Source organism: Alexandromys fortis, unplaced genomic scaffold, assembly GCF_014885135.2.
Source record: "Alexandromys fortis isolate MF-2015 unplaced genomic scaffold, M_Fortis_MF-2015_v1.1 scaffold_21, whole genome shotgun sequence".
NCBI lineage: Eukaryota > Metazoa > Chordata > Mammalia > Rodentia > Cricetidae > Alexandromys > Alexandromys fortis.
Window position 1 is genome coordinate 4,405,429 of NW_026067905.1, and position 27,612 is coordinate 4,433,040.

The 27,612-nt window shown below is 39.8% G+C and overlaps 1 protein-coding gene across 6 annotated transcripts in view; it reads right to left on the reverse strand.

Annotated features, from left to right (window-relative positions):
• Pik3c2g (phosphatidylinositol-4-phosphate 3-kinase catalytic subunit type 2 gamma) overlaps positions 1–27,612 on the reverse strand; it is a 364,020-nt gene that overhangs the window by 208,503 nt on the left and 127,905 nt on the right. For all 6 annotated transcript variants that reach the window (XM_050135167.1, XM_050135166.1, XM_050135168.1 and 3 more), the window contains exons 17-19: positions 26,761–26,949; positions 13,824–13,917; positions 10,290–10,384 (exon numbers count right to left, since the gene is read on the reverse strand). In XM_050135167.1, coding sequence (XP_049991124.1) covers positions 10,290–10,384; positions 13,824–13,917; positions 26,761–26,949 — 378 coding nt within the window. The remainder of the gene's footprint in view (positions 1–10,289; positions 10,385–13,823; positions 13,918–26,760; positions 26,950–27,612) is intronic.

Below are 27,612 nucleotides of genomic sequence, written 5' to 3' on the forward strand. Positions count from 1 at the left end.
CATGCAAATTTCAGTGGTTTTATTTTGTTTATACGAACTTGAGAAATTGTCCCCCAGATGAGAATAAGGAAAAGTACAGAGTGATTGTTTAAGAACGAATGGAAGGGATAGGAGATGAGTTGATTGGTATAAGAACTTGAATGCAGATCTTGAGCATCCGCATAATAAGTTAGGTTTAGCAATAAACATGTTATCCTAGCAGCAGTGGAAAGCCAGAGATAGAAGAATTCCAGGGGCCTGAGGGCCAGCCTGTGTAGCTAAATTAGCAAGCTCCAGACTGAGTGAGAGGTTTTGTTCTGGCAAAATAAGGGGGAGAGTGATTAAGAAAGACATTCAACACAGACCCCTGGTCTCAATACAATACACATAACACACACACACACACACACACACACACACACACACATTTTTGCATCATGTCACATGACAGATAACATATCGAAGCATAGGTGCTTTAATGCTGTGTGGAACCTGGAGAGTACTTGAGTACTTTGTCACCAAACTGCTCAGTTTATTCTGATTTTCCTACCTGGTCTAGAACACAAGCAGCATCTATTTCTTCCCTACTCCTCATTCCTGATGTTTGTCTCTGACTTGCTCCTATCCCCCTTGCTCTCCAGTGCTCCAGTTCACAGAGGTACCATCCATTGCCTGGCTCCTGGTCAGTCTCCTGAGGTTGCTCAAGCCCTGTAGCACTAATTCCTCTGTGCCAGCAGCTCTCTTCTGCCCCCTTCTGTCACAGGTCTGCACCGGCACATTTGGGCCCAGACAATTTAAGTCATTCAGGCAATATGAATTTATTGAATACCTGCAAAGCACCAAGTACTGCTCTAGGTGTTGCCTGTCTGTCAGCAAATAAACCCCTAAAAAGTAATATATTATGGCCTTCAAAACAGATATTCATCCCATTTTAAAGGGAGAAGCTTGTAGATTTTTTGCATCGAGTATCTAAAACACTTGCTTCGAGACATGGATCTATTAGCCACATCCACACCAACTTAAACTCAAACCAGCTCTCCTTGGAACTCATTAATTTGGACTGGCATCAATGTAAAGGCGATGGGCGCTGTTCCTACTGTATAACATGCTCCGTAGTGTGTAAGAACAGACAGCTGGCCTATAGCTGATCCAGGCAACTCCTAAATTGAGATTCCTTCCTCCTCCCACAACCAGGGATTCAATCAACTATTGATTACAAGTACCAAAATAAATATATCTATACTGAACAATCAAGGCTTTTTCTTGTCTCAGTCTCCAAACAGTGCAATATAACAACTATTCACATTGTATAAAGAGTTAGGCATAATCAAAAGGAAACCGAAGTACACAAGAGGGTGCGTGTAGAACCTATGAACACACTACATTTTACATCAACTTCAGCATTCACAGACTTTGGTACCTGCTAGGGAGGAATGTCTCAAGCAACTCCAGAGCAGATACCAAGGAACAGCTATTCAAATTGTTATTTCCATTTGGAGATGTTTTTAAATGTTATGTTCTCTAGAACAGCATATAAGAGAGGATTTACAGTTCATGGGATCTCCTGGAGAAGTGTTCCTCAGGAAATAGTCCAAGGGAGATCACAAGAAAGGGCAAGAAGTCAGCAGGACACATGACTGACATATTCATCCTTGACTTCACCATGAATCACCTCTGAACTGTAGCTTAGACCCTGGAGATTTTTCCATCCTGGGGCATATGGCCAGGCGGCAGTCAGTTAGGGTTAGTGCCAAAGTTGGGGACTAATGTAGCGGCCAGATAAAGAGGACCATGAGGTCATCAGTAAGCGAAAATATCATTGACCTGAAACACATCACTGTGATTTTATAAGATCAAATTTTTTTTTAAAGTATCTGACTTTCAGATGCTGTGGAAAAATTAGTACAGAGAAGGCAAAATGGTGCAGTGAGTATCATTAGGCATCATATGTGTGAGTATCATTAGCCATCATATGTGTGAGTATCATTAGCCATCGTATGTGTGAGTATCATTAGCCATCGCATGTGTATCATTAGCCATCACATGTGTATCATTAGGCATCACATGTGTGAGTATCATTATCCATCGTATATGTATCATTAGCCATATGTGTGAGTATCATTAGCCATCACATGTGTGAGTATCATTAGCCATCATATGTGTAAGCATCATTAGCCATCATATGTATGAGAAAGAAAGGTATAAATTTCAGCAAAGGATGTGGAACAGTGCCTTTCAAGAATTACATATTCAAGGGCACTGTGGAATAGAATCAGGGAATCATGCTCATTCTCAGTGAAGGGGAGTCAGAGGAAGCTGTCTGGATAAAATGGTATCTCCGCTGATCTGAGTCTTTCCTATGGCTACACAAATTATCACAGATTTACCAGCAACAGAACCTTCTCACAGCTTTGCAGGCCCAAAGTCTGAAGTTAAAGTGTTCAGGCCACGTTCTCTCCAAGGGTCTAGGGGAGACCATCTCAGCTGTTGGTGGTTACCAGTTCACTAGCTTTGGGTCACGTCAGTACAATACAAGCCCTCATCTTCCCAGGGCATCCTCTACTAAGGGAGTATCTTCCTGACTCTCATAAAATCTTTAATGAAGGACCACCCTGATCATACAGAGTGATCTGTGTCAAAACTGTTTCTCGTTTACATCTTCAAATAAAGTCATAATTCAGTTTCTTGGGGTTAGGAAGTGGTCATGTGTGCTTGGGAGTCACCTGTTGTCCTAGTGTGCTTAGCAACTTCATAGAGAAAAGGGTTAATTTCCCTTAAGATCACAGTCCATCATGGAGGGAAGTCAAGGCAGGAACATAGAGGTGGGAACTGAAGCAGAAACCATGGCAGAAGGCAGATTACTGGCTTGCTCTTCCTAGTCTGCTCAACTACCTTCTTAAAATAGCCAAGGACATCCTCCTAGGAAATTCCCACAGAAAAATGAGCTCTCCTGCATCAGTTAGCAGTAAGAAAATGCTTCACAGATGTGGACATGGGCCAGTCTGATGTAGGCAACTCCTAAATTGAAATTCCCTCTCCTAAGCATGTCCAAGTTTGTGTCAAGTTAATGAAGATGTAAGTAGCCCACCATTGCAGCCAACTCTTTATTAGTAGCCAAACTGCTTCCTATTCCAAATGAAAAGGACAGTGCTTTTTAATTTTCTACGATTTTAATTATTTTGTCAAGAGTGACTTCCTAGACATTAACCCAGCTATGTTTTATTTGTTTACTTATTGATTGATTAATTTATACACATTGGAAAGTAAAAACCTTCAAATTTCCCTAATCCAAAGTCTCCTGTCTAGTCTCTGTCATGAAATATTCTATTCCATGTTATTTACTATCAAAATGTCCTCAAGAGGGTCACACGTCACTTCTTGGTCACTCATGGTCGCTTCAGTCAGGCATTTTGTCAGAGCTATGAGGGAAGGATATTCCCTTTGGGTCCGAGACATCTTCTATTCATCCTCTCCTCACACCTCTGCTGGAGAAGCACCATAGTAACTGCAAGTCAATTTCCTTTCACAGTGGCACTCGGTTGTCATGGAGGTTTTCATCCTAAGACTATGCCCTCATAGTTCAGTGTCTGGTGGGATGACTTTTGGGACAATGGCACGTAGACATGGTGGGCGAGGCAGAGCTGCTGCAGGCATAGAGAATGAGAGGCCTTGGTAAAGTAAGGGTTATGTTATGTTAGCGAGGAGCAAAATAGCCTTCTCCAGAGCCCAGGTGAATAGGATGAGACACTGACTTCAGTGTTAAATAAACACATGGATTCTGGAGAAGCAGCTGCTCAGCCAAGTGAAAAACCTCATTAACTTGATGGCTGTTGGGTTTCTGCTCTGTCTTCATTTCATTATTTATTTAAATTACAGGACATTGCTTTTGTCAAAGGAGCCCTAGCTTCATTCTTTGAACCTGCACCCAATATTCGACACAAAACAGTCCCTGAACATGATGCTAGGTTCCACCTATATTAGTGCCATGAGATTTTAGACACAACTACATTTTTCCCTGATTTCTCTGTCCAGAGTTTGTGATTCTTTAGCTTTTGCCTGTTTTAAAAAATTGATATTTTAAAACTTCCTCACTTGCCTTCGTTTCCCCCTTCCTGTAGTCTCTCCAGCTTGTCCCGCAGAAATGATCAGTTTGTCTGTCACTTAGAGTCTTCTCTATCTCTTCTTGAGTTGATAGGAAGAGAAATGGGTTTCACCAGAAAGGCTACCCTCTCAACGACTCCTTTAGAGACAGTGACATAACTGTAATTCTGTGAGCTTATAAACATGACATTGATTTACAACTTTGTCTGCAGTGGCTGTGACCTTTCCCAGGACTCCACTGCTCACACTGAATTTTAACAGATGGGTGACTTACTCAGGCATCACTACCACTCACCAGTTAGATTGAGTCCTTGATATTCTAACCTAACTTTTCATAGCCTTTTCAAAATTACATTTTATCCTTTACAGACATCTGTATTTCAATTCAAGCACCAGACCTGTGATGATTTAACATGCTTTCATTTTAATATGCATATTAAGACAAAGTTTCAAGGGAAGTAAACAGTGTTTAGTGGGGCTGTAGTGTGAGTGCCTCAGGAAACGCCACAAGGTGTATCCACACAGCTATCTTCCTTTAGCTCAGTGCTCACAGAGAAACTGGAACGACCTCACCCAGTCCTCTGGTAAGAGTCTGTTCAGTGAAAGGTCAAGCATCCAATGTCTCCTTCCAGTTAGTTGCTGGAGGAAACCCTCTGTGTCTTAGATTAGACATTTAAAATGAAATGAGTAGCAAGGGAAATGTGAACCCCTGACAAGTTTCTGTGGCTCTTCAGCCCTTCAAGAGGAGGAATGATGTCAATAAGAAGAATTGAAGGAGACAACATGGTTCTTCAAAAGGGTGTAGGTTTGGCTTTTTTTTTTTTTTTTCAATTAAATTGATAGTCTTAAGTAGCAAATTGAAGCAAGTAGATAATGCTGTTACATCTTTTTTTAGGACATAAGAATGTCCAATTTTGATTATATTACTAGGCCATTCACTCGTTATTCTTAAAAACTTATGCTGTGAAACTGACTCTGAAAGGTCCATTTAGAGAAGGATGGAAAAGCAGTATGGAGACAGTAGCCTGGGCTCAACAGTGGGTGATGATGGGGAAAGCCTGAAAACCGCTTAAGTAACTCTTGCTTCTTTGTTGCTAATGTTCTAAATTTATGCTTGGGAAAGTCTTAGCAGCCTAAGACTTTTGATAAAAAGCAATCCAACCACCGGGTTCCCTTGCTTGAAATTCAGAAGGCATAAAAGCATTTTTAAAAACCTGTAAGCTTCCTAAATATCCACAGCCCCACAGTTATGAGTTGTCTGGAAATCGTCACGTGATACAACCACAAAACCTTCCACCCATCTTACAATCCAGACTGAAATTAATTTCCTATTAAAAAACAGAAATTGTTGAAAAGAAAGGGTTTGGAAATTATAAAAGTTAACCTGTACTCATAAATAGCAGCACTTTCTCTTCTGGGCAAGATGGCTGAAAAGAAGCTGCCTGGGTGGGAGACAGTGAACAATAAGAGTCAGAATAAGAAAGAATATAACATCTATTCCACAGAGCGAAGAGGGAGGGAGAGAGGGGAAGGGAGCGAGGAAGAGGGAAACAGAGGGAGGGAGAGAGAGGGGGGGAAAGGGAGAGGCAGTTTTAGAAATTCACAGAAGTAGTACAGACTACCTGACAAACACAGAGAAGACAGGTGACTCAAGGAGACTAATGCAAGCCAAACAACCCCCAGCCGAGAGGGATAAGGGGCACCCTAGACAACCTTGGTGAAGAAGGACTGGCTGTCTCACCCTCAGGACAAGCTCACAACACTTAGGAGTCCCCAACCAGCTGTAGATTTTGATAAGACAATGATTCTTTAATTGGATGAATTATCAGTAGATAAGAATCCTACTTTTTTCACTCAATATATAAAGTGGAATGTCCTGTATACGCGTTGCTTTATTGGTTGATGAATAAAGATGCTTTGGCTATGACAGGGTAGAATAAAGCCAGATGGGAAATTCAAACAGAGATATAAGGAGAGAGTAGGAGGAGTCAGGGAGATGCCATGTAGCTGTGGAAGGAGGATATCAGAACAGAACCTTATCTGTAAGCCACAGCCTTGTGTTGATACACAGATTAATAGAAATGGGTTAGTTTGAGATGTACTTTATCTATTGGCCAAATGGTATTGTAAGTGATTATTTGGGTCTTAGCGGTCAGGAAACAAAAGAACAGTTTTCACCTACAAAATATACCTTGAAGAGCAGAGGGCAAGGGCCATCTTAGAGAAGAAGCTATTGTCTGAAGCTTCCCTAACCCAGGGGAGGGTTGGATGGGTCTGAGACCAGACAATAACTAATAGTAAGAAAACCCCGTCCAACACACCATAGCCCCAAGGCAAAAAAAAAAATCCTCGAGGAAGTGCAAGAAATTAAAAAAGTATATGACAGTCATTGTCAGGGTGCTTTCAAGTTCAGATACAGATGAACTATAAACAGGAAAACCCAGCTACCACATGCTAGGCTAGCTCCTCTCCTCAGGCTGCGCTAGGCTAGCTTCCCTCTCCAAGCTGAGCTACTTTTGCTCTCCAAAGATGGCTAATCTAGCTTCCCTAAGATCTGCTAGGCTACCTGCTCCCCACTAGATCTGCTAGGCTAGCTGCCCCCCCCCATGCTAGACTTGCTCCCCTCAGATGTACTAATCTAGCTCTCCCCAGCACTATATTAGTTTAGTTCCACAGCTCTGTTCATCTAATACCCTCTCCAACTAAACTAAAAGTTTAGAACATAAATTTATTTATTTATTTATTTATTTTTGGTTTTTCGAGACAGGGTTTCTCCGTGGCTTTGGAGCCTGTCCTGGAACTAGCTCTGTAGACCAGGCTGGTCTCGAACTCACAGAGATCCGCAGCCAAGCATGCCTAGAGGCCTGTAGATATAATAGGATTGGTCATGAACCTGATGAACTTTAAACAGTGTAAAATATAGAGATGAACAGCGTCAAGGTTAAGAAATGGGCAAACATGGGAGGCAGTGGGAAAGAGGATACTTGGATGGCAAACAAAATTGTGCACTTTTTGGCTACTCAGTCAGTGAGGAAAGGGAGGGAGAGACTGGAATGTGGGCTATACAAGCTTCTCTGCATCCAGTATGCATACCTGCCATTCTAAGCTAATAGCCGGTATGCAAAATCATGAAGTAAACTGCCTTTCTCTCAGTATTCAGAGCCTCCAGTTCTCTTGTTATGAAATGAGGCTCCATGTTTCTCTCAGAGGCAGTTGTAGGAGAAAAGGTCAGATGTTGACAAGATGGAAAGTGCAAGACCTGGGAGACTTGGCTCAGGCGGTGGCGTGTGCAAGAAAACACAAGTCCACCCTTGGTTTCAGGGAGCAGATCTCATCAACTGAGAATTCAGCCCAGAGAGATCAGCACTTGGAGCCATCTCTCTGTAAGGCCCAACTTTGGAGCTCCGCTCATGCACCTTCTAACCCTTGCTTCTTCTCGCCCCGTCATTCATACCGAGCATGTCTTGAGAGTCAGAAGGGCTCTCTGCTTACACAAATCTCAATGTTCTGCTTGCTTTGTAGCCCCAATGCATTTGAGAGACACTCTCAACCAGAACGCAAAGCCATTCCAGAGGAACAAGCTGGTGAGTCTCAAGAAGGTAATAACATCCATCAAGCCCACAGACTGCAAAGCTCCATGCAGTTGTGAAAGAGTCTGGTAAACAATGAAAGAAAGATATCCATGAGAAGTCAGCTCTTGAAGACCCTGGAGACTTGGCCAATACAGTCTAAGCAAAATCATAAACCACAGGAAAGACAAATGTTCAATAGCTCAATCATGCCCTCCACCCCTAAATTTACACTGAAGTCTTTAATTTTTTTATTATACAGAAATAACCCTCTTTCCACACATTTTCTTTTTTTCAATTCTTTTCTTCTATACATCTCTTTTTGCTGTTTTTATTTATCTTAGCAGTATTTTACATTGTTTTACATTTTTAAAAATATTTTATTACCTTTTTACAGTTATCTTATTTTGTTTATAGATTCCTTTTATCACTGGCCAGCCTTTTCCCTTTCTTTTTGTTTGTTCTTTCCTTTTTCTCTTTCTACATTTTTCCTTTATAATGGGCATTTAATACTTGAACTTCTTCCCTCTTTTAATTTCCTCTGATCTCTCAATCTTCTTTCTTTTCCCCATAGCATCATTTTCCAAGTCTCCTTTCTTTAGCTTGCTTCTTTTTTATTTCTCCCCTTTGTGTGACTTCCCTTCCTTTATTTCATTCATTTACTACCCCTCCATTTACCAATAATAATTTGTAGACATTCTATTTACTCTTGTTTTCTAGTTCATGGCCCTTGGTGATGAAATAAATACTGGGCTTTAGTTGATTGTGGAGTGTAACTCTTGATCTTGCACAATTCAGTGTTGATGCTGCTACAGTCCCTTGTTCTATTCTCACTGAGAAGAACTAGGGAGTGAGCCCTTAAAAGCAGGCTGCTGCGAGGGTCTCCAGATGAAACCATAGACACTATCCACAAGAGCAGATGCAAAATTCACAAAAGAGAAACACAAAACTGAGGGAAAGTTGAACAGCATGACTCGTCAAAGATGGTAATTAAGAGTTCAGTGAAGAATTCCCAAATGTTTTCTGATAAAAGTTGTTGGGAGCAGTGAGACCCAGATCCTGAATTTCTTGTAATCCCCTGATCTGAGTGCCTACAGCTGCTCTGAGCATGAGCCCTTCCGGAGTTCCTGTTGGCAGGAGAGTGGTTTCTGGTGGATTTGGCTGGGGCGTGGCTATCTCTATATAATCTGCCCCTGAACACAATAAAGGGGGCATTCTTGGGGAATTCAAGGATGACCCGTGTCGCTGTCTCTCTGTCTGTGTGTATCTGTGTATTTTAACCTCCAGGCCCCTTGCCCGAAGCTCGCGAACTGGGTGCCAGCGCACAAAGTGCAGACACGGGGGCACGGTGCGTGGCAATTGGAGGTCCCCACCGAGATATCGGCAAAAAGTGATCAATGAACTGAAATGGGTTACTAACAAGCCATGAATTCAATCCAGGGCTTGACAGGAAAATCAGCAGTACAGAGAAAGAAGCTAGAGAACATCACAACATGATGGAAAGTCAGCAACAGGAAAGGCAACTTCAGCAAGGAAATTTAGATCTTGATGAAAATCAATAAAACAAATGGAAATGCTAGCGGTGAACACCTCCGTGCACCGCACCCAAGTCAGTAGGAGATGACATCAGTAGGTGCAATTGGACAGCAATAAGTTTTTCCACAAATAAACAACCCCAAACCAAGTCAGGCAGTGTTGGTGCACGCCTTTAATCCCAGCACTCAGGAGGCAGAGGTAAATGGATCTCTGTGAGTTCGAGGCCAGCCTGGTCTACAAGACCTAGCTCCAGGGCAGCCTCCAAAGTTACAGAAAAAGCTTTCTTGAGAAACCAGAAAAAACAAACAAACAAACAAACAAACAAACAAACTGGACAGATTCACCGTTGAGTTTGACCAAACCTTGATGCGAGAACGGTGACCTCTATACGCCTCAAGCTGTTCCACAGAGTAGCAGAAGGAAGGTTATGGACGTTACTCCACAAGCCAGTATTATCCCAACAGTGGAACTGGATCTTGACAACCCAGATCAATTAACAAATGACAACTATCACCCCAATGAACACAGGTTTGAAAACTCTATAGCATTCTCGCACATAGCATCCATCTATGGCATGCAGGCTTGGATGTGTGTGTGTCGTGTATGCTGTGAAAGGAGAGGAGGAAGAGGTCTAACGGTAAAAGGAATGTGGAAAACTGGGGACAACAGAATACATGTGATGTGTGAGAAGAGAGGGAGACTACTGTGGGAGGAAAACCAGCAAGAAGGGAGCAAGGGATGGGGGAGAGTAGCCAGAGGATGGATGAATAAGAAGTAAGAATAATGATGCATATGTATGAAAATGTCATAATTAAACCTGTCATGCTGCATACTAACTTGAAGGAAAGAATGAGCAACAGCAAAAAAGAGAAAAAGAAGTCTTCTATATAAATGTGAATTATTTATGCTGAATAAATAGGCTTCTGTAAGTGTTTCCTGTTTTGATAGGCATGCACAGTTTTAAATAGAGTTGTAAAAGTAACTTACAAAAGATTCAGCAGAATTTTCAATCGACGATAATACAATCATAGGTAAAGGGATCTTCTTCTCACCATGCTGAGAGAAGCTGGGGCCTAAGGGGACCTGGACTTATGCCAGTCTTACCAGTAGAGACGGTGGGCCACCCGGATGCTTTGCAAGGAACGACGGAGCAGGAGTTCTACCAAGGGACTTTCAAGATTCCACTCAAACTTGACAGCCTGCAGTGAGAGGCAAGGAATCCTTTGCTCTTTATCAGCTACAAACAAAACAAAACAAAACAAAACAAACAAACAAGCAAACAAAAGCCCACAACATACTACACAGGACTGCAGAGGCTTCAGACAGGGATATGGAAAAATAACAGGAGCTTTTCAATAAAATATTGATAACACCCTTGATAGTTTATTTGTTGTATAATAACACAGAAAATGTTACACAATTTGTATTTCCATGGTCTTGCTTCTTTTTATTTATGTTTTCGGAGTATAAGAAACTAAATAAAGGCAAATAGTTGGTAAACTCCAGCCACGCCTCAGGGGAGAATCCTGCCACAAAAATATATGATGAATTTTGGTGACCCATAAAATGGTATCATTAAGCACTAGACAGTTCTACTGACTTGGAGATCAATTAGCTCCCACTCACAACCAAGATAGAAATCCCCAACTGATGTGTGACTATTAATCTACAGATACTGGAGCCTGATTAAAAATTCAAAGCTGCTGGTGCCACCATAACTCATTCCTAAACCATTTCTTCCTCTCCTTCATGAGCAGCTCGGGAAGGCAGATCCTCAATCTGATCAAAGGTACAGACGGCAGTGTCAGTCTCTGATGCCCTTTGGGACCTCACTCAGACATGCACCTGCCCTCTGTAGGGACTCAACGGTCCCCAGTCTGAACTTGGGTCTCATCATGGGAGCAGAAATTGAGTTATCTTCCTAAAATTATCCATTCCTGCCTTTTCAGTCTATTTGCCACATACACATACCCATGCTCATAGAGAAACGACAGAGAGAGGGAGAGAGAGAGAGAGAGAGAGAGAGAGAGAGAGAGAGAGAGAGAGAGAGAGAGAGGGGGGGGGGGGGGGAGAAGGGCTTTATGCCACAGTAGAGATAAAAAGCAGTGCTGTTCATCCCACATCCACACCTGAAGGATAGATTCCTAAAGTGTTAAGAATGCAATAATTTCAGCAAACGCACATAAGTCTAACGCTGGTGGAGTGTGTGTGGAAAACGTGTGCATTGTCATGCCACGGTCACAGCTCCTTTCTCTCCCATGCTCATGCTATGTTGGCTTGGCTGTACGTTTTGTTTATGCCTCAAGGGAGAACATATAATATGACCACTGAGGCAGAAGCTGGTCCAGAATTTACTCTTGGATCTGCCTGGCTTTTATCTGTTTTCATGTTTCTTCTGGAACCCGGTGATGAGAACTTACAGACTGACTCCCTTGCTTACAAACTCATTGCCTTATTCTGCCTAAGGATAGAATTTCCCTCTCATCCTTATTATAAAGTATGCAGGCAATTTTTTTTTGGGTATGTGACATAATTTCTAAAAATAATCAACAGGGGAGGACTTTCAGGTCTTAGAAAGTTTAAAGGCCAAGGTGGGGCATTCATTCCTTGAAGTAAACTTCATAGTAAATGTGAGATTCTCCCTAGATTTTGTTGTTTAGTCACAGTAAGTATGTCTTCCCATCTTAGAACAGTCTATAAATTTTATTTTCAATTACAACAGAGATAGAGCTTTCAATTTTTATTTCTGTAGGTGTAGCATTAGATTTTGAGTGTACTTTTTATGAAACTGGCTTTATTAGAATATGGCATTCTTAGCACCATGCATACTGCTCTGAATGGCACATTGAATGTAATTCATTCTATGTAAAACTTTGTTAATACTTCCTCTCTGTGCCAAGTTAGAGAGAGTAAGTTGCCCATATCTGTGAGTCATGACATGAATATGAACCCACGAGTTGGATTCATCTGTTCTTATATGTGGGTATTATTTTTTGTTTTAATGATATCCTGACAAATCAAGGGAAGTCATTACTGTATGCTGTGGGAATTCCAACAGCCAGTACCCTTTAACTTACCCGCCCACTTGGGTGTGGCCTCTTATACTATTTATGCTGATAAAAAGTGTGTGTCCAGCCTCTTTTCTGGCTGCAGAATTCGGTGGTTGTTCTCCGTTCCAGCAGATGATTGTGTTTTGTGAGTCTACTCTTACATAAATAACCCTCTATTATCCTCAATTCTGAGCTAGTGTGGGATTTCCTTTAAGCATCCTTTTTCAATTGGATGGATCACTTAAAGTACAAACCAACACGGCTATTTCTCAGCTCAGTCTCTCAGGAGGATGTCAGAACAACTCCCATTGTGATGTACAAAGTAACATTAGAGCTTATTAATAGAAGTTTCTTCACATCTCATAGCAATGGTCAATAGCTGAGCCAACTATCTGTTAAGGAAGTTTCCAATCTGCCAGGTAAGGAATTGTCTGAGTTTAAAAATTAGCCTGGGTGTGGCGATACCTAATTGTAAATCCAACACACGGGAGCTGGAGGCAGGAGGAAGTTTCAGGTCATCTTTTACCATATGGTGAGTTTCATGTCATCCTGACTTTTGAGACTCTGTTAGTGGAGGTAGATCGGTTGGGAAAACATCTGTCTTGCAGACAGGAAAATCTGAGTTTTGTCCCCAGAACACATGTAGAAAAGTCAGGCATGGTGGCCCACCTTGAAATCCCAGTGTTAGGGAGGTGGAGACAGGCAGATCCCTGACACTCATTGGCTATCCAGCCTAGCTTACTTGTTGAGCTTGGGGCCAGTGAATGCCCTGTATCAAAATAATAATAATAATAATAATAATAATAATAATAATAATAATAATAATAATAAACAATAACAATGGTGACTGATACCTTGGGTTGCCTTTTAGTCTTCTAGTAGAGAGAGAGAGAGAGAGAGAGAGAGAGAGAGAGAGAGAGAGAGAGAGAGAGAGAGAGAGAACAAAACAAAAACCACAATGCTGTTCTTCTTCATACCCAGCAAACAGTCCTATTGGAGCATAGCTACCCTTCTGTAGCGTGGGTGCTTGTGGATGCTCATGTGTGAACCAGATATCTTCAGTCTTAGCCTTTCATTACCTTCACATGGCTTTCTAGAAATTTCCCAATGCTGTGATAGCTGACGTTGCTACATTGTGCTAATTAGCAACAGAATTGGGTATTAAAAATTACTTTCTCAAGAGTAATAACTGGCAGTAAGACTCTCCATAGGAATGGCAAGAAGCTCATGAACGAAGATCTCTTTAGTAAATGGCTGTTTTCTACAGAGTGCTTCCTCCGTTAATGTTTCATCGATTCACATACTCAGTCATGAGACGATTGTTCCTCCTCATGAACATGCCTATGTTTTCCCCAATACGAATTACTAAGAGAAATTGGTTTGTGAAAACTTTCCTTGTGGGTTTTTACATGATTTCTTGTTAGTATATCAATTCTGGATAGAAAATGTCTATATTAATAACATGGACACATGGGATATAATCAAATTTTTCCTTGGCCAACTCGCACTATAACATTTCAGTGATTTTTGTGGGCTTACACTGGGAACCTTTAGGACCCTGGGATCCCTTGGGAGCCTTGGCTCTTACCTGAACCAGCTGTGGGAGGCACTCCAGCAGTTCACCAGTCAAGAGCCTGTCTAACTGTTGAACGGCCACTTCACGAATGTCTTGGTCTGGAAAACTGACAGACAGTTAATGTGACTATATATTTGGAGTTGACTTAAAGTAATGAATTACACACACACACACACACACACAAACACACACACAAACACACATAAACACAAACACACACACACACACACACCATCTGGGATAGAGGATAAATTCCACCCTTAGTAAATAAGTTCCCGTGATCATCTCTCAACCAATTAAGAAAACCAGCACTCATTTCTTTTCATATTCTACAGTATAGAATCTACAATCTCACATGCTCTGCAAAAGAATGCCCTATTGACTAGACTTTTGAGGTGGGCTAGGTCCCATCCCTGTCAATACTCTTAGCTATAATATACAAGTTATGAGAGAGCTAAAAACCATTCACAAAATGGTCTGAACATCCTTGCTTCTTATTCAAGAAATTATTACCTCCTGGATATCTGGTCGTTTATATGATTAAAAATGGTATTTAGTATTTTCAAAAATGTTTTTAGCTATATATTAATGATGAACTAAGAAACATAACTTAATAAGGACAAATCTTATAGTCTGCGAAGCTCTTGAAGTCTATAATAAGATTTAACATCCCCTAGACACCTAGCAAACACCAGTTTTTTAATTGAATTTGTGAAGGTGCTTAGCTTCTGAAGCCACGTTCCCCAATTTTATTCATGAATGAGCTTTTTGTGTTGCTACCATCTTGTACCCTTTGAAGATTATACTCAATTATCTCAAAGTTGCTGAAAGTATCTAGAAGTCACACACTGTTTTAAGTGCTTCTGGCTTGTAAATTTGACATGCATAGATTCAGCAAGATATGGTAAGAAGACTTAGTTTTAAAGGGACAAGCCTTCAAAAATATTAACAGGTATAATTTAACTTGAAGAAACACCTCATAACATTTAAAAATAATGACTGATAAGTGAAGAAAATGCCACATTCTTTTGTAGGAAGTAACAATATTTTACAGTTAGGGTGCTCAAGATCAGCTTCCTATGGTGTGTAATTTCTAAAACTTCACTCTTTAATGTAAAGTCTGTTTTCCTTTTTGTTTTTTTTAGTATATTAGATTAATGAAGGGTGAAATGAATATTATGCAATTAGAGTCAAGTAAAAAAAATCAAGGCATTACCCAGTATCCCCCAACTGTCCTTGAGAGTCACTTGGAGTGGGAGGCTAAACAGCTATGTATTTATTTTCAATTTACAGTGGGTTCCAATTAAAGCTCAGATTTCACTTTCAAACTTATTCACGTGAAACAAATATTTATCATCAACAAATCCACTTCTCATCTTATATTCTTTTCCCCTCTAAAGACCCTAGCCATGAGATGTGATGAGAACTCTGGTCCAGACATCTGAGAAAGTATTACTGAGGCCAGAGGATCTCACCCCACCCAGACCAAGTGGAGGGCGCAATGAAAATGTAACGGTAGAAGGTCGGTTCATTTCAGCGTGCTAAGACTTAATATTTTCTAACGAAATTCAGTGGACTCTAATTTACTGTTCTCAATTACTAAAGCGTTTGTCTAAAGCCTGTCAATATCAAGGTGAATTTGAGGACAGTCCAAAGCCTCAGAGGGATAATGATAAATGCTGATGCCCAAGATATTGTGCCTTGAGTCAGCTAGCCGCCATTCAAGCTTTCTTGTCTGCCTGTCTCATCTTATTGATATGGATGACGATAAAGGTACAACACATAGAAAAGTATGGCAGATACTACACATACTTCTTCTTGTGCATTCATTTCCATACACTAGGTATCATCCTTCACGGCTATGTCCCCAGTTCATCTGGAATTGTGGTGACTATTAATGTACTTGAACATTATTCAAACTAAACCTCTTCCCTTTCTTCTTTTATCTGTCTACACCAGACTGCTCACTTTCTCTCTTTCTACAGTCATAAAGCCTCCAATTCTGGTCAGCTAGTTTAGCTGACCTGATGGGCTCCAGGTTAAGTGAAAGACTCTATTCCAAGAGTAGAGCAGAGGGGTGAGAAAAGCTCCTGGCATTGACTTCAGGCTGCCACACACACATGCATAGGCTTTTGTGCCTGCTCATACATGTCCACACAAAGATGCACATACACACACAAACACAAATATGCATCAAATCCCACTGAATGTGAATATCCCTACTAATAATTTCCTGTTCTCCCATGATATTGACTTACTTACTTCTGGTCACTTGGGACTGGGTAATAAGTACTAATAATTATAATTTTTAAAAATATGTTCCTATTCATCAATGAGGGTGAATCAACTGAGGGTAATGTTTACTGCATCTTTCTTTTTTTCCTTTTATTCCTAGGATTTATCACCATGCTGTCTGTATTGTAGGTGATTTATCAAAATGCTTTGATGAAGATAAAAAACAGTGCTGGAAATCAAACTATAGAAACACATTATTCTTTGCTTTTCACTGAGATAATTTAAATTGGTTGCAGCAGGTTTAATTCCACAAATACCACCTACATAAATTTCATACTTTTTTCCTTGTCTCAGTCAAAAGGGTAAGAAAGAAAAATAAATCTTAAGGAAATGTAGAAGGACATTTTCCAATGCCCGCAGGAAGAAGAAAACAAAAATCTATTTGTACTTGTCCAGTGAAGTGGGAAACAAGAACTACACATGCAGATTCAGGGAAGCATGTTTTGTATTTGATGGAGAGGAATGTCTCATTTACTTATACCTTTGCTTGGAGTTGATGAAGAAATTGGAAGCAAAATTGGCACAAACCACATGATATCTTGGGATGTGACTAAGGACTCACTTGACATTCAAGGGAGTCCAAACGTTGCTTGCTTTTGACTATTTTAGGAAGAGTGAGCAACCTTAGGAGATGCTTGTGGTGTTGCTGATGCTCCTAAAACAAGGGCTCTTTCACACAGCGCTGGCAGTGTAGAACAACAGACAGAAATGCTTTCAAGTTGTGCTTATTTTTGATGTAGCAATTTAACTTTTGGGAATCAATCCTAAGGATGTAATAAGAGATTTACATGAAAACATGTTTATGCAAAACATTGGAAATACTATATATGTCTAAAACTAAATAGGTTTAATACACTATGATCTCCTGGTATATATAGGCACCAAGAAAAACAATGGTGTATTTGGTGATCTGAAATTACTAAGTAGCAGTATAATACTGGTTTTTAATATATAAAGTAATTGCCTTAATTAAGACATTTCCATACATGCATATGTATATTGGGATTATACATATATTTTCTATTACTGATTTTAACATATGTCCTTCTTTTTGAAAAAAAAAGTATATATCGCTCCATTACTCTTAATAAAAATATAGACGATATCAAGATTATTAATTCAAATACTTTAAGGGAAGTTTCACACACAACTTTAATTTTCTAACCTAGTCATATGTTTTCAAGTCTACTAAAAATCATACATTTTAAAGGAATATCCATCCTGGTAATTAATGAAAACATGTGAATAACTAAGGATTTATTTCCAGAATGAGAAGCATCAAATGTTATGCTCTTTTAAGAAGGAGTCTCACTGTGTGGAGAAAAATGTGTATTCTATTTTAGTTAATTTGGAATAATCTTCTGAAATAATAGGTCTCTGGAAAATGTATGCTTGTTTTCTCATGGCCCCTGAAGTCAGGTGTGGATCAATCAACAAACCTGTTCTGCAAATCTTGGCATTTCTTCCCTGAGATGTTTGAAATTATTTATACATCCTATAGGGATTTAGCTGCCAGCATTTCCTGCTCAGTAGCTTGTTTCTCAATGAGTAGAGGGTTACCCACGTGGGGGCTGACTTTGGGTTGATATTTACAGACCAAAATGTCATATGTAACAGAAGACCTGAAAGCTATTTGAAATTTTCTATAAGCCAGGTTATACTGAATTTCCAAATGATTCGATTTCTTGACACACATACATAATCCTTGCTGGTCAGAAGCTGGAACGTACTCTTTGGTAATCACAACACCCTTGAGGGTGTCAATTATTGCAGGAAAAGACATTTATGCTTATAGTGTGGTTCTTTAAAAAAGCACTATTGGGAGACCCATGAGGCTGACATAGCTCACTTATTGATAAGAAGCATCCATATACCTAATCAGAAAATGGATTCTCACCATTCTCACAAATAGAAATCAGGTTTATAATATAAAGATTCAGATCTATGACATGCTACTGCTTGTCGGGTGATAAGGAACCATAAAAAAAAAAGGACATTACAGAAGTCAGAGTTTATTTAAGCAGACAGAGAGAAAGTTCACAATGGGAGGTGAACCATGGTAACAGGATGGAAACTGAGAGATCACATCTGAATATCACAGGGTGTGGGGGACAAGGAGAGAACTCGAGGTAAGGTGAATGAGGTTCAAATCTGTCAGTATGCCCATAGTGGCATACTTCCTTTAGGTTGGCCACACCTCTTAATGTTCCCTACCATCTGAAATAGTGCCACTAAATACAACTCAAGCGTCCAAACACCTACGGCCAAAGAGGACATTTTCCACTCAAAGCACCACAGGACGTGTCTGAAATGGGAGTGAAAACCCTATTAGGATACACACTGTAGTTTTATCAAAAATAGTCACGTTAAAAATCAGAAAATATTTAGTCAGGAGAGTGATAATTGTTTTGCATTTTTGTATGATATTCAAGATCTCGTTTAGTAGAAGAAAGCTATGTCCCATTTTATTTATTATATAAAATCCGTTGCAATATTAATAGTCATATAACTTGAGGAAATGTCATATCTTTCATCATGAGTGTCATAAAAATCATTTTCAGATCATTATACAAATAGTTGTGTCCTTATTGCAGATCTTTTGACATTGGGGACTTCAGTCCCCACTTGGACGACTTCTGACATGCCTATAGCTTTGCCTATGTGATTGCTGTATGTCCATAAGGAAAGTAGTCTGTTGACTAAGGTTTCTGTCCTGCCCGGTCCTGCAGCCATTCAGTCCCAAAGAAATACACGGAGGCCTATCTTAATTATGAGCTGGTTGGCCTGGTAGCTCAGGCTTCTTATTAACTAATTCTTGCATCGTACATCTTAAGTTATCCCATTATTCTTGTCTATGTTAGCCATGTGGCTTGGTACCTTCATCAGAGAGGAATTCTCATCTTGCTTCCTCTGTGGCTGGGTCACGACTGTAGTATTACTCTTTTACTGGAATTTTCCTGTTCTCTTTGCCCTGCCTCCTCTACTGCCTACCTGGCTACTGGCCAATCAGCATTTTATTAAAATACAATTGACAGGGTACAGACCATTATCCCACAGCAGTAGTCAGTGCCTCTGCTATGTTTTTGAGACAGCACTTAATGGGTTTGTTTATTTCCTGGGTTGTTGTGGATATTAATTTAATGATACAAAGGTGTTTAGGATTTGTTTACCTGAGTAAACCAGTTTTACTTGACCTGTCTAAGACACTTGATTGGTCTAATGAAGAGCTGAGCAGCCAATAGCTAGGCAGGAGAAAAGGTATGTGGGGCTGTCAGGAAGAGAGAATAAATCAGTGAAGACAAGTAGGAGGACACCAGGGACAAGTCACACAACCAGCCATGGAGTAAGAAGGCAAAGAAGATATATAGAATGAAGAAAGGTAAAAAAGACCAAAGGCAAAAAGAGAAATGGGACAATTTTAGTTAGAAAAGCTGGCTAGAAACAAGTGAAGATAAATACAGGCATTCATAAGTAAGAATAAGTCTCCATGTATTTATTTGGGAGCTGGCTAGTGATCCACCAAAGAGCAAAAAAGTAAAACAACAACAATAACAACAACAACAACAAACCCACCAACTACACTGGGTGGCTTGGAGTGTTCCAGCCAATATTCCAATCTGAGAATAGTCATTCTTTTCTCTCTCTAACCTTTCAATCCCTTTCTCTCTCAGCAGCCTGTGAGAATACAATGAGGTCTTGAGCCACCTTCAACAGAGCTGGTGAATTCATGGAATGATTATTTGATGTAAAATATATTTTTTAACTTTTTCCATTTGACTTATTTTTTGTCATCTCTATTCTTTTATTTTTTTTATCCCCACTCTTTTCTTGGCCTGTCCCCTTCCTTCCTAACCCATGATATGACACTGGGAAATTATTCTGCTCAGATTTTAAAGCACTGTTTGAAAGCTAAACACAACAGAACAGATATCAACTTTTAAAAGCAAAAGCAACTTTGAGTAAGCCTAAAAGCAAAGAAACCTGAGATCAAATTTAAGTGTAAAAGAAATGTCAAGCCTTCAGTATACACAGCATGAATTCATGGAGAATGCCACAAGGCTATTCACAGCTAAAAGCTCCAGCGTCAGGCTAGAATTAGAAATTGTCAGAAGGAAACAGTGTTTCTCCTCCAATCGGTTTTGAGTCTGATGACACACACAGCATCATCTTGGAAGTAAAATGCCAATATAAATATCTGTCCTCTGTTTCTAATAGGAAAAGCGATAAGATCTGGCAGGTTTTTTTTTCTTTAAATACCATTCTAGGAAAAATGATGAATGAGGATTCTTTAAGGTAATTGAGACCCTCTTCAAACTGAATAATTTATGTTCTGTCAAGGAGTTTCATGTGGTTACTGAATATCAGAACCCAGGAAGACTTGGTAAGCAAATACAATCTCCTAATGCTATCCTGGAAGATGCTGAGCCTCAAAGCTGAAACAGTTTTCCCAAGGATATCTGTTAACATGGAAACCAGAACCCAAAACTCAGAGACCTAGAATGGCATCACTGTACTTCCCGAAAGGCCTTTCAATCTCTGGAATAGAAACTTTCATATGCACATATAAAATCAAATGACTAGCTTCGATCTGTTATTATTACATTTTAGGTGGATCAATGATGATATACAATAGTGTACAATTTGAATGAGAACTGTCTCCTGGAATTGGTCCCCAGTTGGTGACACTATTTGGGGAGGTTATGCAACCTTTAAGAGGCAGAGCCTTCTGGAAAAGAAAAAAAAAAACACGTCACTGGGGAAAGACTTTAAGTGTATATCCTTACTCCACCTCTCTCCCTTTCTCTCTCTCTCTCTCTCTCTCTCTCTCTCTCTCTCTCTCTCTCTCTCTCTCTCTCTCTGGTTTAAGTGTGTGGATGAAGACACGATCAGTCAGTTTCCTGCTTCAGCCACCATGTCATGCTTCCCTAGCTATGATGGACTCTCTATCCCTCTGGTACCATAGCTAAAACAAACATTTTCTTCAGTAAGTTGCTTGGCCATGGCATTTTACTACAGCCATAGAAAAGTAATTAATACAACCCAAAGAGATAAGAAAATGGCATTGAGATACTGTCCAACAGACTATGGGCAGTGATCATCAGCCTTCCTAATGGTGCAACCCTTTAACACAGTTCCTTGTGTTATGGTAACTCCCAACCATAAACATATTTTTTTTGCTATTTTATAACTATAATTTGCCACTTTTATGAATCATAATGTAAATACATGTGTTTTTTGATGGTTGTAGGTGACCCCTTTGAATGTAATTTAGCCTTAAAGGTGTCACAATCCACAGGTTAAGAATATCTGGTCTTTGGGCTTAAATAGAAAGTTGGGCATTAACTAACTATATTACCACCATGCAAAAGGGATAGAATTTTAAACATTCTCACCACAAAATGATAAGTCAAATACATTAATTAGCCTAATTTAATCTTTCTATAATATAAAACCATGAAAAGGGTCACAGGGCACCTCATGAACATGGAGTGCTTTTATAGATTAGCTAAGAAATAAAATTTAAAGTACTAGAGGAGCAAGAATTTTTCGTACTGTGCTCAGCGGTGGTTCATCTAATTCTGCTGCACTGCTTATGGCCTGATTCCATTTACTGTTTCTCTAAAGCATTTCTGTGTAATGATGCTATGACCCCTTTCACGGTTCCCTCTGATCACTCGGCTCCCTTTCCCTTTTTGTCTTCTGGCCTTCCTTTGTGCTGCTTTTACAAAGCTGCTCTATCCCCTATTTTCTAAACATCTGTTTGTTTGGTTTTTAAAAATCCCTTCTACGTTTGTGGCGTCCATTACCATCTAAAGATCTTAAGGCTCCTGTTATTCTTTGAGGTTTATTTTTCTTTGCAAAACTTCAGATCTCCGGGCTGAACTACATACCATACTGGGAAGTTCCTTGAGGTCTCATGTTAAGGTTTTAGGTTGTAAACAATACCCTCTCAGCTTATACTACTCTAATCTGCTATTCCTTCTGTGGCCCTTGTCTTAGTCCACAATGGGGTTTTCAAGCATTGAGTCTGAGCTTGAATTCCTTATTATCTCTCCTCCCTCTGTGGCTTTCTTCCAAAGCAACTTCCCCAGTCTACTCTGTGGCTAACTACTGCTGGCAAGATGAAGCCATGAAGATTTTTGCAAGGGGATTATTCCTAAACTTGACATCCAGCTAATAGCCTTGCTGTCCCCTCCTTAAAACAGATTATTCATGGAATTGCTAGAATTATTCTTTTAAACACAAGCCTGGCAACAAAATTCCAGGGACTGTTCTCATAAGACTGTATTCTTTACCTGAACCACAAAGCCCCACATAATCTTCCTCAGGTCAATGTTTTCAATTTTGTGTCCCATGGAAATTCTTTTATGTTAAAGTATTTACGCCCCTCTGAACCTTCATGGCTATGCACATGCTACCATTCTTGAAGAAATCTTTGCAAGACTTGGAGTCAGGACTCGGTTTCACTGTGAACATTTTCCTACTTTCTGTGGCATAATTTGCTCGCTCACCTTCATGCCTATCTAGTGCTTACTACTCACCTTAATTAAAGTCTAACAGAATGCATCATGTGGTGGCCTCTGGTGCAAACCTTTCCTTGCAGACTGTGTGTTTTCCTAGCAACAGGAACTTAGCTGATATTCCCCGTTTTGATTAAGTGCATAGCACATATTTTTGCTCCATAAATGGAAAAGCAGCACCGCAACCCATTGCTTAAATAAGCATCTAAATAATGGAAAATTTAAGTGTCTCACTATTGTGAATTCCATCCTTCCTAATTACAATGCTAGTCAAGACTGACTTTAGTATAAATTTATCTGTACAATATAAGAGAGTGACTTGCTGTAAGTATTTTAGTGAAGTCTCCCTCCAAGGGAATTGATTTTGGAAGCTATGATATTGTTTATTTAATACTGCTTTTCTTCCTGAAAAGCAAATTTTACATCATGTGAGGGGAGCCAGATTTGGTGCCCTGTCAGACTGTTACTTAAGCTTCTAGTTCAGTTTTCCGAATTTTTTTTTTAAAAATCAATCTTTTCATTAAAAATGACTCTTAATGATTTCTGTAACTTATTTGCTATTATCCACTGAATCCTTGTGTTTGTGCATGAAGGTTCACGAAAAGCGCATCTAATTCACTCAGAACCACTAACCTCAGCTCAGGTCTTTGCTGTTCCATCTTCTGCAATGGAAGGACCAGTACCCAGCAGGCGCTCTACTGTCACTCAGTGGTGGAAAAGTGAACACCTAGTGGCTCACTCTAGGTGCATTAAGTGTCAGCATGTCTCTTGCTTAGAATAAACACAAATGAAGTGGAAAGTCTTCTAGCAGGATGAAATAAACAGTAGTATTAAAAACCTTCCAAACTCAAACTGGAGAAAACCAGTTCTCAAGAGGTTAAACCATCACCACAACAGACTCTTCAATGAAGGGTAGAAAAGAAGGAGAGCTCCGAAGAACTCATTCTTTGATAACTCACGTAATAAGTACCCACTGTTCTCAGAAGAGTCATCTTTTGAATTTAGAGTTGTGGAAAGGCTCATTTCTGGAAACAGCTTGTCCTCAAGCTTTTTAACAGTTCAGCTAGACCGAGAGTGGGAGTCACAGGATGCTCACAATGGAAACTTGCCAACCTTGCCAGTGACCTTATCTGCTGCATGATCAGGAGCTGGAAAGTCGGCAATCAGAACAGGGTCCCAGAACACAGCTTCACCAGCAGGTCTCTGCTTTGACAGGACCCTGTTCATCTCTGACTATTAAGTCTGATGATTCCAGAGAGCAGGGCTGAGTGAAAGAAAATCATTTGGGTGTGATAATCTAGCCCTTGCTGTTCAGAACTAGGGAAAAAGAAAGCCTAAGTGTTTAAGAAGTATTGTGATTTGAATATAAAATGATCCCAAAGATTGCCTCAGGTCCTAGAGGGCCTAGAGCTAGGAACCAAAGCCAGGTCCTCTCTAAGAGCAGGACAGGTATTTTTTTTTATTTTAGATTTGCTTTATTTATTTATCTACCTTTTTATTTATGTATGTTTAATTGATTCTTTTCTCTTATGTTACATCACAACTGAAGTCCCCCACCCACCCATCTTTTCCCCTACCTCCCCTTTTCCCCAGATCCACCCCTCCTCCAACTCCTTTCAGAAAAGAGCAGGCCTCCTCAGGATATCAACCAAATATAGCAGAACAAGATCCAATAAGACCAGACATATATATTCATATCAAGGCTAAATGAGGCAAACCAGAAAGATGAAGTGAACACCAAAGCAGGCAAAAGACTCAGAGATAGCTCCTGCTCCCACTGTAAGGAGTCCACAAGGACACCAAGCTGCTAAAACATAACATATATGCAGAGGACTTAGGTCAGACCCACACAAGCTCCCTGATCACTATGAGTCCACTTGGGTCCCAGTCAGTTGATTTTGTGGGCCGTGTTCTTGTGGTGTCCTTGATCCCTCTGTCTCTTTCAGTCCTTCCTCCACCTCCTCTACAGGACTCGGCAAGCACTGCCTGCCTAATTTTTGGCAGTAGAGGCTTTTAACTACTGAAGCTCATGTGATTCAACTGTCAGCTGCTGGTGCTCTCTGGGAAGTTGCAGAACCTTGCCAGAGAAAGGGCATCACTGTGGGCAGGCTTTCTCTCCTGTTCCTACTTTTTGTTCTCTCCCCCCTTTTTTATTTTATTTTTGAGACAGTGTTTCTTTCTAGCTTCCTGTTTGGAAGACATAGAAAGTTGTCTCAACAATCAAACTTCAATATCTTTCATAGATTCACAGTCTTTAACCTAATGTATTTTTGGTGAAATTATTTTTGACAGAGTCTATATATATATAGTTAATGCTCACCTGGTACTCTTTGGGCTAGACTTTCACATATGGCAATTCTCCTGCTGCAGTTTCCCATGTGATAGGATGAAGGACTTGTGCCAATGCACCCATTTTATTTTGTAAAAGATAATGCAAAGCAGTGTTTTTCTTTTACAGCTTTTTTTCCAAATTGTTGTGTGTGCATGTGTGTGTGTGTGTGTGTGCGTGTGTCTGTCTGTGTGCATGTGTGCACTTGTGACCATGTGCCAAGTGCTACCTCACACATACGGGGGCCAGAGGACAACTTCCAGGAGTCAATTCTCTTCTACCATCTTTACATGGTTTCCAGATATCAGATTCAGATGAGCAGGTTTGGTGGCAAAGATTTTACACACGAGTCACCCTGCTAGTCTAAAGAACTGTGTTTCTCAAAATGTCATTTAAGTATCATTCAATTTATTTTACTTTGTATAGTAATAACTGCATACAGAGAGAAGACAGACAGACACCACACACACACACACACACACACACACACACACACACACACACCTCTCCTTACAACCATTCCCTTTAATCTGCCCTTACCCTACATTATCATCACTGGGTTTCACGCTTCTATATCTCTGCATATTTCATACAAATGGGAGCGTGCAACACAAGGTCTTTGGTTGGTGGATTCTTTCACTTAGTATGCTGCTTCCAAAGTTTGCTCATATTGTCACATATATCAATATTATCCTTTTAATTAATTATTATACTATAGAGAGCACATTTCATTTATTCATTGGTGGGCATTTGAGTTGCGTGTATAATTTTGTGTATTTTGTGATCTGTGATGTTTTCAATAGTTATGTAGGAGTTTTAAGTGGGCATAATTTTTGCTAATGTTGGATATAAAATTACCAGTGGAATTACTGGGTCATATTGTAACTCGGTGTTCACCATGTAAGAACTTCAAAGCCAGGGTTCCCCCTATGCTGACACCTGCTCCGCATTCCCACTCGACAATGAGACTCTGATTTCCTGCATCCTTATCAAGGCTTTATACTTTTTGATTATTGTCAGTCCTGGTGAGAGAAGCCCCTCATGTGTGCTCCCTGGCTTCCTTTGTATGTTTTCCCAATAGTCAATGATACCAGATTAGTATGGTGTCATGCACTTTGTGCATATTTGTATAGTTTTCTTGAGGAAGTGTTTGTCAGATCTTTTACTCAATTTAAAAGTAGGTTATTTATCTTTCTGTTGCTCCACTTTTAGTCTGTACATATTCCACATACAATTACCTTAATAGATAGAAGATGCATCAATGTTTCCTTCTTCTCTGTCAGCTGTTGATGTCAGACTTTGAACCGATTTCTCATTCATTAGTCAATTTGGGAATGATGGGAGGATAATTAATTGTGCTGCTGTTTTAAGTCTTCAGCAGAAAACAAATAGGATTTCCCCAAGCAATGACGCAGAGCTTTGGCTAATTTTATATTTTAGTGAGAAGTAGAGGTTAAGTCTGTGGTGCAGGCATTTTCTTTCTGAGATAACACCTCATTATGTATGCCAGGGTAATACTGAATTGACAGCAGTTCTCCTGCCTCAGCTTCCCCAGGTCTTTTTCTTTAAGAGAAAGTGGATGCGTCACTTAAGAAACTATAGCCATTAATTGAGCTTTATCTTTAGTGTGAAGATACAATTAAAGCTTAGAGTGTTTGAAAGTTATATGCATAGCTTGCCAGTTTTCTGAAATTAATGTCTATAGCTGCTGAATTTGGGAACAGAATAACTGTGTAATTAATCGCATTGTCTTGTTTTTCCATTGTTCCTAACACATATCAAGATACATTTTGTTAAGTCTTACCTGGAAGTCAAAAGACCAAGTGCTTCCAGTGGGTGAGAAAATGTCCACCTTCTCAAGATGGCATGCATTTCAGAAACTGTCCCTTCGTCCCATCCAGGGGCACTACCCAAAACCAGAGGGAGGGAGGAATTTTCATTATCACAGTAGAAACGATAAAACCACAGGTATCTTCTCTTTTCCCCAGAAAGTCTGAAAAGACAGATTGAAAATTGTTTTATATTTTTGAACATTGTTGTAAATATAAATTCATAGTTTAAAACCTTGCTTTTTTATTTCTTGAGTTATGTTTTGATTTATATTGGAAAACTGATACTTTATCATGAGGGAGTTTGATAGTTTATTCTTTCAGCTTATTTTCTGCCAGTGCGTTCTTTGCAGAAAACAAAAAACCACCTTCACTTTAGATAATTTACATTTTTTTCTATTCCCTTATCATTGCTGCTTTAAAATACTTCATTTTTTTGGCGGGGGTGGGGCAAAACATCTTCCACCTCCAAGGCAGGCCATGTGTGTCTTGTAACTCAAGCTGAGAGGAACAGTCTTGTTTTCCTGTTCTTCCTTTACAATAAGTCAGTGGAGTAGCAAGTGGGTTTGTGAAGGAAAGGTATAGTTTAAGGATGAGATTCCATCTTCTCAGATAGGTTCTACCAGAGTTTAAAGTTAGGCAAAGTTTCACCAAATTAGCCCTTGGCCTAACTTCACAAAGATCTCAGTTTATCAGTGGGTGACCAAATTCATTAGAATCTGGAGTAAACATATCCCCGATATAACTTTTCTAAATTGGTGTGGGAAGTTCTTCTGTGTATGTGTTGCTTTTATTGGTTAATGAATAAGGAAGCTGCTTTGGCTTGT